At 41.5% G+C, this 13,908-nt stretch overlaps 1 protein-coding gene across 2 annotated transcripts in view; it reads left to right on the top strand.

The window, feature by feature from the left end:
* USP34 (ubiquitin specific peptidase 34) overlaps positions 1 to 13,908 on the top strand; it is a 275,304-nt gene that overhangs the window by 178,643 nt on the left and 82,753 nt on the right. The window contains exons 40-42 of one of the 2 annotated variants that reach the window (XM_074949535.1): positions 3,708 to 3,763; positions 3,856 to 3,973; positions 12,093 to 12,276. In XM_074949535.1, the coding sequence (XP_074805636.1) occupies positions 3,708 to 3,763; positions 3,856 to 3,973; positions 12,093 to 12,276 (358 nt within the window). Of the gene's footprint in view, positions 1 to 3,707; positions 3,764 to 3,852; positions 3,974 to 12,092; positions 12,277 to 13,908 lie in introns of both variants that reach the window. The other variant, XM_074949534.1, reaches the window with a different exon arrangement.

Raw genomic sequence — 13,908 nt, 5'->3', positions numbered from 1 at the left:
CTGCCATAACAGTCATAGAAGCCCCAAACCCTCTCTCCCCACCTTTCACTCCTTTAACCATCATCTCCTTTTTAAGTCCTTTACCAAGTCATTTATCCAGTCCCTGTATATTTTCCCTATGGAGCACCTGCACTGGACATCTGCCCCAGACTTACATAATGAGTTGCGACATCTTAGCCTAACTCCCCTCCCTACTCACCATAACAGAACCCTCCCTGAAACTGTTGTGAGGAAGGCGAAAACCCCCTCCCATTCCACCTAAGCCAAATCTGGTGGTGAGGAAAAAATTCCTTCCCAGCCTCCCTATAAAGGAGCGGCTAGCATGAAGCCCACAGCAGGTCCCGACTAAACCTGGTATTTTTGCCACCTCAAGGGGAAGGAGGGTGGGTGCAGCTCTGCCTGGTCCAGGGAAAAGGGGCTTCTCTCCTGTTTTGAACTTCCCAGCCCTTCCGGTCCCTGAAGATGAGTCAGCATTGCCACACTGACCCACTCCCCCTTTTGCAACAGCTTCTGAGCCTCGCTCCCCAACTCCTGGCATAAAGTGCTATTCCTTCCCCGCCCCCCCCCCCCCCGGCAAGCTGGACAACTGCTCCTCCCTCCCCACTTAAAGGTGCAATGCAGTCAATGTCCCTGGCAGCTATAATTCCCTCCCTAGAGTCCAGGGACTGGTTTTCAACTCTCGACCTCAAACATGCCTACTTCCACATAGCAATTCATCCATTTCACATTCAGTCACAAACACTACCAGTACCGGCTCGTATCCTTCAGCCTTCCTTCTGCCTCACGGGTTTTTCTCAAGAATCATGGGGGTCATAGCTGCTCACCACCAACATCTTGGAAAACAGTGTTTCCCTACCTTGATGAGCGGCTCCTGAAATGCTGCTGATATTTGGAGGTGCAGTCAGCAGTTCAACAACAACTTCACTGTTCCATACTTTAGGCCTACAAATAAGTGAGAAATCAACCTTGACCCCAATCCTTTTTACAGGAGCGTTTTTGGATTCAGTGATGGACAGGGCTTATCTCCCTCCTGACAAACCTCCACTCTGAAAAACCTTATCCAAAGAACGCAGCTCAGTCCACAAGTTCTAGTCAGGACATGTCTGCAACTGCTGGTGCTTATGGCAGTTTGTGTTTTTTGTAATACAAAACTCCAGGTTACATCTTTGATGTCTCCAGGTGGGGCTCAGGACAGTTTGCATACCCAACAAATCAGTCTGAACAAGGAGGTTCCTGTATTCAGCTGGGTCCTTGAGCCACTCACCTGGTGGAAGAGTCCTTCCTAAAGGTTTGTGCAGGAATCTCATTCATCCAGAGTCCCCCTATGGTCAGGATAACATTGTACATCCTTCTTGGGATGGAGAGCACATGTGGGTCCTCACACAGCCCAACACAAATGGTCACAACAAGAACAACGCTTGCACATCAGTCTGCTGGAGTTAAGAGTGGTCAGAAAAGCTTGGTACTACACTCTTTCCCTAATCAAAAGCAAGTCACTCAAGATCATGATAGGCAATGGAGCTTGTATGTGTTTTATCAGTCGCCAGGGTTAAGCAGGAGCATGTTCACCCTTGTTCTGCACCAAAGCGATAAAGCTTTGGAACTGATGCGTAGCCATCCTGATAGTCATTTCAGCTTCTTACCTTCCGATATACAAAACATCTTGGCAGATGACCTCAGCAGACATTTTTTCCCTAAATTATAAATGGGAGTTGGACTTTCGAGTCCTCAACAAAATATTCCTAGCATGGGGATTTCCAGAGGGTCATCTTTTTGCCGCTGGAGCCAACATGAAGTGCAGCAAATTCTGCAGAGGAGAACTTTCAGAGGAGGACTCAATTCCCAATCTCTAGGAGATGGCTTTCTTATTACATGGACAAGGGATCTTTTTTTTATGCATATCGACCACTCCATTGTTTTAAAGGATCTCAACAAGATCAAGCAGGACCAAGCCAGTGTAACTTTGATTGCACCAACTTAGCCAAGACAAGTTTTGGTTTCCTTACCTCATCACACTCACCTCTTGCCTTCTATGGCGGCTCCCAATCAATTCTCAGCTGTTATCTCAGGATCCATTTCAGATGCTTCACCCTGCCCTGACTGTTCTGCAATTCCAAACCTGGTCCCTCCGTAGTTCTCAGGACAGGAGGAGTCATGTTCACTAGCAGTACAAAATGTGGTTTTAAATAGCAGGAAGGAATCTACAGGATGCATGTAATCTCCAAAAATGGAAAGGATGCAGTCTTTTATGTAACTGCCATCTTTCATCTGTCAAGTCATTTCTTTCCACAGTCTTTAATTACCTGTTGGAATTGAAGACATCGGGTCTTTCCATGAGTTCTATCAAGGTTCACTTAGTGGCAATAACAATTTCTCAACTTTTTGCCCATCTGACCACAATGAGATCCCTGAAAGGTCTTGTGAATCTTTTCCTGCAGATTAGAGATCCAACTCTGCTTTGAGGTCTCAACCTAGTTCTTAGCTGTCTCATGAAACAGCCTTTTGAGCCACTAGTTATCTGCTTTCTGTTACATTTATCTATGAAGGCTGCCTTTTTGGTGGCTATCACTTCTGCTTGAAGGGTTGGGAAGATTGGGGCCCTAATGGCAGGCCCTCCATTTACTGTGTTCTCTAAGGGGAAGGTATCATTAAAACCACATCCAAAATTTTGACCTAAGGTTTCTTCTGAATTTCACATTAGCCAGACTGTTCGCCTTTCAGTTTTTCCCTAAACCCCATCAGACAACACAGGAACCTACCTTCTGTACACTAGATGTTAAGAGAGCATTAGCTTTTTTACTTGAATAGAAGTAGGCTATTCAGGAAGTCCCCTAGACTCTTTGTTTCTATTGTGGATGGGTCTGGGGGAGCCAATATCTTCACACAGACTTTCTAAATGGATCTCTGGGTGCGTTATTGCCTCCTGTGGTTTCGCTGATACTCAGCCTCCCCTACTAGTAACTGTGCATTCTACTAGATCACAGTCTGTCTGTAGCCCTACTCAAGGATGTTGCAGTTGCTGAAATCTCCAAAGTTGCAACGTGGATTTCAGTGTATATTTTTTCCAGCCACTATGCGTCAGTTCACGCTTCTAGATTGGATGCTGCAGTAGGCATCGCAGTTCTTTCTTCAGTGCTGGACACTGTTCTGAACCTGCCACCTCCTTAGGGGGGGTTACTGCTATGGAGTCACCTGAAGAGGAGCATCCACAGGGACACTACTCTAAGAAGGAGAGGTTACTTATCTTGTGCAGTAACTGGAGTTCTTCAAAATGTGTGTCCCTGTGGTTGCTCCACTACCCGCCCTCCTTCCCCTCTAGTTTAGAGTTTCCTCTGTGGGACTTTATGGTAGAGAAGGAACTGAGAGCAGTTCACCTGCACAGCCCTATATAGCCTTCGTATGGGGCACAAGGATGTGTAGGGCACATGCATGGGTTGGACAGGCTTTACTACCAAAAATCTCCAATCAAAAGCGCAGGGTGCATGCTCACCTAAAGTGGAGCACCCACAGCAACACGCATCTCAAGTAAATCAAGTTACTGAACAAAGTGAGTAACCTCTCCTTCTCATGTGAAAATCCAGTCCAATTCAAATGTATACATAGCTGCAAACTAAGGTTATTTAGTTTGGTTTGTGAATCAAACAAGAGCGTATAAAATGTATGATTATTTTTTATTTGTATTCCATTTTCCTTTATTTTTAATTCAGACAACGCTGCTTGATTTAGATGCCCTAGCAAGACACCTTGCTGACTGCATTCGAAGGTAAGATTTGGGGATGTAAATTTTATTTTAAAGTTTGTATTTTATGTATTCTTAATGGGACATATTGAGCTTAATTTTTTTTTCTGTAGCAGAGAAATCCTTGATCATCAAGATGGTAACATAGAAGATGATGGTCTTACAGGACTCCTGCGGCTTGCAACGAGTGTTATTAAACACAAACCACCTTTTAAATTTTCCCGGGAAGGACAGGTAAGAATAGAGGACTTGGAAAATACCAAATAACTGACGTTACCTCCTGTGACTGTAAACTGCTTCATTTTAAGTTTTGTTTTACTCTCTTCAGTGTAGGGGGTTGCATAAATACTGTTCCCTTGTCATATGATGATTGAAGGAAACATATTTCCTAATTTGATATTTTATTTTAAAAAATAGCAATGCAATGTGTATTTTACACACACACACACACACACACACTCTTACTTCTTTCTAGCCATTTTTAACACACACACACACACACACACACACACACACTCTCTCTCTCTCTCTCTCTCTCTCTCTCTCTTACTTCTTTCTAGCCATTTTTAACCTCAGGACAAAATTCTTGTCTCTTGGAGATCCTTTATCTATCTGTCTATCTAGCTATCTAATCATCAGCATTTTCAGGGCTGCTCAGCTTTTTCCAAGTTCGTACGAATCACTGATACCTGTTTTTCCTGGACCACATCCTGGGCATCTCATGCACCTGTAGAAGATCCTAAAGTAGCTTAAAGCTGAAAGTCAGCTGCACATATGGACAGACACCTAATGCTGTACCATTCTTTCAATCTCTACATGTTGTGTAGATCCCCTGATGAGATGTGATTATGGAGGAAGTAGTGGACTTGTGTTTGTGATCCTTCCCTGTGTCCATGACCAGCTTGCATAGCACCTGGGCTTGTTGGGGCTGAGAATTCCATTCCTAAAATAAAAAAGCAAAGCTCTTGCACACAACTTTTGCTCTACTCTTCAGTGCTTTGTTCAAACTTTTGGTATGACTATGGGAGTGATTTACAGAGGCATATATGAAACATGAGACCTGCAAATCTAAAGCTCATTGAAATCAATGAGAGTCTTTCCACTGAGTTCACTAGGCTTTGGATCAAGTCAGTCCATGATGAGGTTTCAGTCAATAATTAGACCCGTATATGTGACTTCATTTAATCCTGTTTGGCTAACTCAAAGTCCCTTTTTCTAATTTAGAAACATAAAATGCCTCCTGGTAATTTTATTATCTGAAAGTATAATAATCTCTTTCTACCTTGGGCATTACCTAGTGTAATATTAGTTTTCAGTAATAACAGTATTTCTACTTATTAGTGTAATCTCGTATGTGTGATACTTTTGTTCTAAATGAGTATTAATCTGTCCCATGAGGATTGTACGGTCTAAGTAGACGGCAGATGGTTGAAGGATGGGGGGATAGGATAGGTAAAAAAAACAAGTTACTAAGGAGTTGAATTTAGTACTTCTCATTAGAACAAATTTTGTTACAATGAATTTATATGGCTTTTGGGTTTTTTGTGTTTCATTTTGCTAACAATACTTTGAAAAGACAAGAGTTTATAGGCCTCTTGGGAAAAGTGTGTTTTAAGGAGAGATCTGAAGGAAGAGAAGTTGAAAACCAGATCAGGATGGGAATTCAAGGCATAGAGTGCAGTTTGGAAGACAGTACGGAGAGAAGAGGGGAAGGAGGAGGACACAGAAGGCAAGGTCATGCAGCTTGTGTGAAGCAAAGGAGTGAGGAGAGGACTAAAAGAAAACGAGAGAGGAGTAAAATTGTGCAGAGCCTTGAAGCTAAAGAAAAGGACCTGAGATATATGTATGTTGAGGGGAAGCCAGTAAAGGGGTTTGAAGAAGAGCTGAATGTGGTCAGAGCAGCAGCCACAACAGATGATTTTTCAAGCAGAATTTTGTTTTTGCTTAATGACCAGGGTCCCAACATATTATTTGAGAATAAGTCTTGACCAATATAATTTAAAAAAACTATTTAAAATGTTATAATTTACTATTTGCTTTGCCTATTATAAAATAGCCTGTGTCTATTTATTTCATTGTATTGGTGTGAAGCAAATGGGCAGTTTCCCTTTTAAGTACCAGGAAACATAATGGAGCAGTTTTGCTTGATCATAAACTTTTCTCCAGAGTGATACATTTGGACTCTCTCTCTCTTTGAAAAATATTGGCGGCAGCTCAGTCTTGTCCAGCGGATTCTGAAATGTGGCCACTCCTTTTCCACCTTCACTTCAGATTCTCTCTCTTTGTTCATGCAAACAAAGTGATGGTTTGGTGCTGCCACCTTATCTGTTACAAATCTTTTAAAAATTAAGTTCTGGGGCAGTAGCGAATGGTACTTTTGCTCCTTTGCCTTCCTTCTTCTAGGAGAGTACACTGCTCATATGTACACTAGGAAGAAAGGTGTATTTTGAACACATTAGCAAACATTTAAAAAATCTACCTTTTTTTTCTAGTGAAAGCATGTCCATTTTTTGTCATTTTTTGAATGGGAGCACCTGCCAAGCTCCTCTCCTCCCCTCCTCTCATCCAGCATGGCAGAATCAATAAAATAGTGTGGGCAAAATGCCAATATTTGCAAGTCACAAAAGGGTAGATATCCCACTACTACCTTGGCCTATAGACCCTTATTACTCCATGGGAAGTGGCTCAGATGCTGACAGCTCCCCATCTTTACACAGCAGCAAGACTCCTGCAGAAACTCCTCTGCAATGGCAGTACTGTGGTCTTCAGCATGTAGGATTCAGCAGCCAGAGTCATTCTCATCTGTTGAGAATTCTTGAAAAATCTACACAAATTCCCACCCTTGGCCCCTTCCCTCTCAAAAGAAAAAATTCCCAATGTCTTCTTTCATGTACTCAAGAGTGTGAGAGAGGTAGGCTTTCCTATTCAGACTACCTGAGTCTGATGGCTTGGCTATGGAGTGGCAAGGTGATATATTCCTCTCTTAGCCTCCTGCAGACCTTCTGCCCTTTTTGCTTGTGCAAGAGTTTGGACAAACTCTCCTATTGGTGCCAAAGTAAAAGGATTTAACTCCAAGAAACCACGTATTCCAATTCTTCTGGAATTTTTACTAAAATGGATTTTTGAACCATGAAAATGTCCTGAACATCATTAATTGCCAGGCAGATAACACATTTGTAAAGGCTAGTGCAGACACTCCCTAAATATTCATTGGTTAAGTACATTAACCTATAGAAGATCTCACTCAGTGTACTTTTCAGAGATCAGGATGTGGCTGTCTGACTAGAAGATTTCTGGGGAGAAATCTTTGTAATGTTGTTAGTGCTGTACCAGGCGCCATACTCAGTGGACTTAATAGAATAAGGCACTGACCAAAGCCTCCCATATCTGGGGATTAGTTGCTGTTACTACAGTCTATAGACTGTAGTAGTGGACATGTAACATCTGTGTGGGTGTCCTGTGCTTTATCACCAAGTTAGAAGAGTATTCAGTCCCTCACAAACCTTGAGAAGGTCTCTTTTGCAAGATCCTTTTATTTAGTCCTGTTCCACACCTAAAACTTAGGTCAACCTAGCTACGTCACTCAGGACTGCAAAATATTTCCCGCCGTGAGCACTGTATTTAGGTCGACTTAATCCCAGGTGTAGACATGGCTAGGTGGACAGAAGTATTCTTCCATCGACCTAGCTACTGCCTCTTGGAGATGTGGATTACCTGCATTGACAGAAAAACCCTTCCATTGATGTAGGAAGCATCTACACCAGTGGTTCTCAACCTATTTACTATCGTGAGCCGCATATGCAGCTCTCTGTGTTATGTGAACCGCATCCACACAATATATATACTACCTGTATGGCCCTGAGAATGTCACATGGGCCGCAACTGTGAATTGATTGGACCACAGGTTGAGAACCACTGCTCTAGGTAATGTGCTGGTTGTTGTGGATGGATTTGCAACTGTGGGGTTCCTGAACTGCAGTGGGGTGATACAAGGCACATATCCCTATTTTCACTTTAGCCCACCGTGCCACAGAGTACATCAACAGAAAGGGCTATTTTTCCTATGCTTATGCAACATAGATGGCTCACTGGGGATGATTCACTGATATCAGTGTGGGCTAGTCAGAGAAGGTGCACAATGCTCACATGTTTACAAATACAGGACTGTTCAAGAAGCTGAAAGCGCGTAAGTTTTTTTTCCCAATCGGGGATTACCATTGGCTACATTGAAATGCCAGTAGTGGTCCTGGAGGACCCAGCCTACTTCATGGTCCCCGGGACTCATGAAGCCATATACGGTAACCTTGACAGCTCCAAGGAAAGAGTCAATTGTTGGCTCAACAGGTGCAGAATGACAGTTGACTGTGCTTTCAGTAGATTGAAGGGATGCTGTCAGTGTTTACTCACTAGATAGATCTCAGTAAAAAGAATATCCTGATGGTTATAGCTGTCTGCTGTGTTCTGCATAATATCTGTGAAGCAAAGGGGGAAAAGTTGCTGCCGGGGTGGGGTGGTGTCTGCTGACTTTGAACAACCAGACCAAAGGGCCACTAGAACGGTTCAGCGCAGAGCTGTGTGGGTGAGGGAGGCCTCGAAAGAGCACTTTAATGGTCAGCCACAGTAATGTGCTGTGTTGGACATTTTGGGGGGGGGGCCTGGCGTTAGGAATTGTGTAGTGCTGAATGTACATTTCTGCATATCAGACTGTCTTTTAATGAACCTATCAATTATATGGTGCTTACTGTATTTTTATAATTATTACGCTGTTTGTTCCTGAATCTGTGTGTTCCCTGGCTCTGTTGTGGTTTTGTGTTTTGAGTAGCGCTAGGCGTTCTGCGGTTGATATGACCAAGTTATAAAGATTAATTTATTTCCAAAAAATAAAAATGGATTGTGTACCAAAAATAGTGCAAAAATAATGTGCAATTAAAAACCAATACAGTGCAAACTTATAAAACTTAACAGAACAGCGCTTTAAAATTAGAATGGTGGAAAACATTTGTGTCCATTTTAGTCCATTTCAGCCAAACATACACCAAGTGTTAGAGACACAAAGTGGGTGAGATAATATTTTTTATTGGACAGACTTCTGCTGGTGGGAGAGTCAAGCTTTTGAGCTTACACAGAGCTCCCTTCCCTTTTACTCATAAAAGTTTTAATTAAGATATGCTTATTGACACTTAAGCTTTGGAGCACTTCTGCGCGGCACTGCTCTCCAGCCGCAGCCACGGTGAAGATGGCTTGCCTGGGTGAGGGGTGAGGGAAATAAGGGAACTGTTCAGTGTGTAAAACAATGAAATTTTGGCCCCTGTTTCCATGGATACAAGTACAGGGTAATGGCACTGGTTACTGGCACTGTTTTCTGCAGACGGTGATTTTAGTTGATATTTCACTCTTGAGGGTCACAAAGGCACAGAAACAGATGGTGTCCTCAGCTGCCCAGGCCCTTATGCTGCTCGTCTCTTTAATGCAATGGTGCCTGCTGAAGTCATCATGAAGTGGCATAGAAAAGTGTCCTACCTGAGAGGAAGAAATAAGTCAGCCATCCTTAGAAACCATCGAGAAAGGATTGCAGAGTTACCCCTGTGAAAGTGTCATCAAGATCTCTCGGGAAGATACCAGGAATAGCCTATGTACATAAGCAAACTACTGCACTTGGTCCCCTCCTCAACCCTACAGGCAAATGAAAACCCAATAACAACTCTTACTCTGTTTGTTGTACCTCTACCTCTTTTTTGTATGAGTAAAACAATTAACAATAGGTACCTGTGTCCTGATAGCCTGGTATTGAGCTGGCTGCCATCTTCACATTTAAAAATTTTAAGGGAGAATGCATGTACACACTGAGACTCCTTTCCCTGGATTGGGTTTGCCCGTGCTTGGCTGGCTAGATTGTGGTGGAGTCTCAAAGATCTGGGCTCATGGCATAGCTGGAGGGCTCTCCATCTCGCCCTCCACTGAGGTATCCAGGGTCGTCTGCAGGGTGCTGGTGGGATCTCTGACAAGTATGGCATGCAGCTCTCTGTACAAGTGGCAGTTTGTGCCTTGTACCAGGTGAACTGTTGGCCTCTGTGGCCATGTAGTACACCTGTTGCAGTGCCTTCACTTTCATTCAGCAGTTCTGCTGATCCCTGTCATACCCCTTCACCTGCATCCCATGTGCAATCTTTCTTAAATTTCCACATTTAGACTGGTCCATAGCTGTGCCTGCACAGCCTCTTCTCTCCACAGGTCTGGTTGGTCAGTTGCAACACAGCAAGGAAGAGCTGCTAGGTGTGCTTGCTAAACTGGACATTCGGGAAAAGGCATTTCAAAAATACACAGGAGTTTTAAAGCAACAGGGTGGCTTCAGGTCTCTGTGATGCCTGGGCGGTGGAGTTCACTGTTGTGACCAGAGCGGTCAGTGTTGGGCATTGTGGGATAACTGCTGGGGAACTATTAGGATCAACGTATGTTGCAGTGTCTACGCTTGGGTTGCATTGATCACAGTAGATTGACCATGGCTCAAAGCCATTTGGGGAGATGTTGATATTGCATTGCTGTAACTGGGCGCTTACATCAGCGGGAGACATATTTGAATGTAGACATATGCACAAATAGGTGGACACAAGGTGACTTATGTTGACATAACTTTGTAGTGTAGACTAGTGCTCAGTGTGTTCAATGCAGTACAGTGTTTACTTGTCCCCTCTCCTTCCTAAGTGTATATCTACACTAGATTATTTTTTTTTACCTGAAGCTAATTAAAGCCAGGCAGGTAACACATTTGTAAAGGCTAGTGCAGACACTCCCTAAATATTTATTCCTGGCTGCAAGCATTTGTGGTTTACAAAGTGTATTTTTAACACATTAGCCAACTGTTCAAACTATCCTGTGAAAAGCTCTCACAGCCTGTTTCATACCAGCTGTCAGCCCTTTTACCTCTACTCTCTCCCCCTTCCCATTAATAAGTACTCTCGACCTGTCTCTTGCTGTTTGCAAAAAAGCCTCCACTCCTCCCTTGCTACTTAAATTTTCTGCACACAACCTTCCCTCCTACTTATGACTCCCTACTATATATTTAGAAAAGTGGTGTAATTTTTTGAAAAATGTGGTCATCTTATTAGAGGGATGTGAATCCTAGGGCTTGTAATATGTGCCTTTTGGTTTTTTTTAATTTTATTGTTGTTGAATTAATGTGACTAAAACAGGACAGGGATAAGTTTAGACTTGCTCTCCGCCCCCCCCCCCCCCTTCCGAATTTCTTGTCATACTGATCTGGTGTGGCAAATATGGGTAACAAATTACTACCTGTGTATCTGTTGCCCAATATCAACATGACTTGGAACATCCATTGTTTGCTCTCTTTTTAGTTCATTTAACGTGGATTCAATTTGTTCATGGAGCATTATTTAAAATACATCATTTGTCATTAAAATCATATTTAAAAACAAAAACCTGAATCTACAGCAGTGGGACACTTAAAATCAATTTTAGTATGTGAACATTAAAACACAGACTGATAATACATTACTTTTATGGATAAATAGTAATGGGTGAAACTGACCTTTTCAAAGACACTTTTTTTTTTTTAAAAGGTGTGCCTGGATAGTTTTGTCAGTGTAAATTAAAATAACCTGGGTGAAATTCTGTCCCACTAAAGTCAATGGAAGTTTAGTCGTTGACTTGGATTTTACCCAATCTTTTTATATCAGAAATTCTGTTGATCATTGCTTGTGTAGTATGTGTATTTCATGTGTAACATCAGTATGTATTTCTTTCTTTATAATTTAATTTATTTACAAAGAAAAAGAAAATAATTGTACAGAACTGTGAAGTGTATAAATTTCATAGTGTTATAACAGTTGTTTTTGGTATAATATACATGACCTATTATGTTAATATGATTTGTAGGAATAACGATGTTTTAAATTGGCAGTGTTACATAACATGAGTAATCTTCAAGTCTAACTTAAACCTGAATATAACTCAATTATGGATGTTTGGCAGTCTTCATTAATTTTTTTCTGGTTTCTTATGCCAAATAACAGTGCTATGCTAGAGCTACAGATAATTTGTCTTAACTTTTTTTGGTGGACATATTTATCTTTACATCATGGTAATGTAACACATTTACAATGCTTCTCTTCAAATTATTTGAAGACTGCTTTTTGCTATGTTATATAATATACAGAGGATGGTGTCAAGGAGACACTGTCAAAGTTTGCAGTCCAAAATTTATCTACAGGACATTAAAATTGTTTTTATCTGATGGAGGAAGCCTCCTAGAAAGTTTGAAACTATATAAAATTATCTAACAGTGTTTTTAATATTTGTACCAACTGATATACCTACTGATTGAATTGTTTTACAGGAGTTTCTAAGAGACATCTTCAATCTTCTGTTTTTGCTGCCAAGTCTAAAAGATAGACAACAGCCAAAATGCAAGTCACATTCTTCAAGGGCTGCGGCTTACGACTTGTTGGTAGAAATGGTAAAGGGGTCTGTAGAAAACTACAGGCTGCTCCACAACTGGGTTATGGCACAACATATGCAGTGTAAGAATATTTATTCATGTTTAGTTTTTGTAAGTATTTTATGCAAGATAGATATTTTTCAGTATTAACATTTTGGGGTTGGGCTTTTGTAATACTTTTTGGATGTATAAAATCGCTTAAGAATAAGAAGAATGTCCCTTTAGTGCACACTCCACTCTGTTGGCCCTTCTGCCCACTCTCATGCTGGGACAGCCTGGCACAGTGTCACAGTGGGGAATTACTTGCATCCATGATGGATCCTTTTGGGAGCAGAGAACCTTCACTTAATTCTGATGCATTGCCCCATGAGGAGGGGAGTATAACTTTCAGTCCCCTATATACTTTAGATACAGACACATTAAGGGATTCCCTCAAGCAGGTGCTCCAGGATAGGTACTCAACTGTCTCTCACAAGTGATCATAAGGTTTTCTTCCTTCCTAGACCATATTGCAGTGACTTTACCTCTAAACAATCTAAGACACACACGATCTAGTTAAAAACAAGATGTATTAAGAATATATAGACACAATCAGATTAAAACAAAAATTATGCATAACATATCTAGTCTTATAGTTGGCAAGAGTTAAGATAGGTAGGCACATATTAGAAAAGTTATTATAAAGTAAGGCCTTATCAGCACTACCATTTTTCTTAAAATTTTCCCCTATTGCACTGCTACTTGTGCAGCTCCAGTTGTGTTAGTAATGGAGGGAGTGCTTGTGTAGATGTGCTTTGCCCACCAATCAGCTGACTGGTTTGCTCCAGTTGCGGCTTTAAAAGCATGTACATAATTTTTAAAATAATGGTATCTTTGAAACATTTTGCCCATTAATATAATCTGTTATCTCCCCTCCCCCCATTTCCATTGGTTATTTAGAGCATCTGGTCCTGGTAGGGGACAAGCAATAAATATGCAGATTGTTCATGGAGTGAATTTAATAGCATATATGTCATTCTTTTCTGTTGGCTATGGCCTCTGACTTTCCTCATCAAGCGGATGCTTGATGCAGTTTATTTTATTGTTCATAGGTGAAAGCTGCCCTTATTGAGGTACAAATGACCTCTGGTGGCTAATGGGGTAGTCATCCTTTTGGCAGATGTAACATCTCTTCCCAATGCGCTCCCTGTGGTTGATCAAAATGTCTGCCTCTGCCTGGTTCAGGCTTTGTGCCCCTGTTGCCTGTCTGTTCCCTCTTAGGTTTTCTTCTCTGTTTTCACATGGCTGTTTTCATAGGGATTAGTTATCTTACCAGCTTGTGCAACATTTTGGGGAGTCAATATCCAATCATGCTCACAAGTCTAAATAACAATGTTGATAAAATTATTTCATGCCTGTTAGCTCCGACTCTTTCTCTATAATGGAAACCCTGTTCCTGTTTATCCATTTCCTTAGTTATTTTCCTGTTTAATGTGCAAATTCATCATAATTTTCATCACTCTTTTGAGCTCCCCAAAATTTCTTTCTATGAGCCTCGAAACGTCAGTTCAGGTTTCTCTGGCAGTCTTAATTTTTCCATAATTTACGATACCCAGGTTTACATTGTCAGTACCTTACAGTTCAGAAAGGAAGTTAGAAACCTCATCTTATCCATTGTTGACTTCCTATTATATGCCCTCTTTCTTAAGGCCTTCTGAAAGAAACCAAAAATGTC

This window comes from Natator depressus, chromosome 3 (genome assembly GCF_965152275.1).
Source record: "Natator depressus isolate rNatDep1 chromosome 3, rNatDep2.hap1, whole genome shotgun sequence".
NCBI lineage: Eukaryota > Metazoa > Chordata > Testudines > Cheloniidae > Natator > Natator depressus.
Note: the sequence above shows the minus strand (reverse complement) of the source record. Positions and strands in the feature narration are given on the sequence as shown.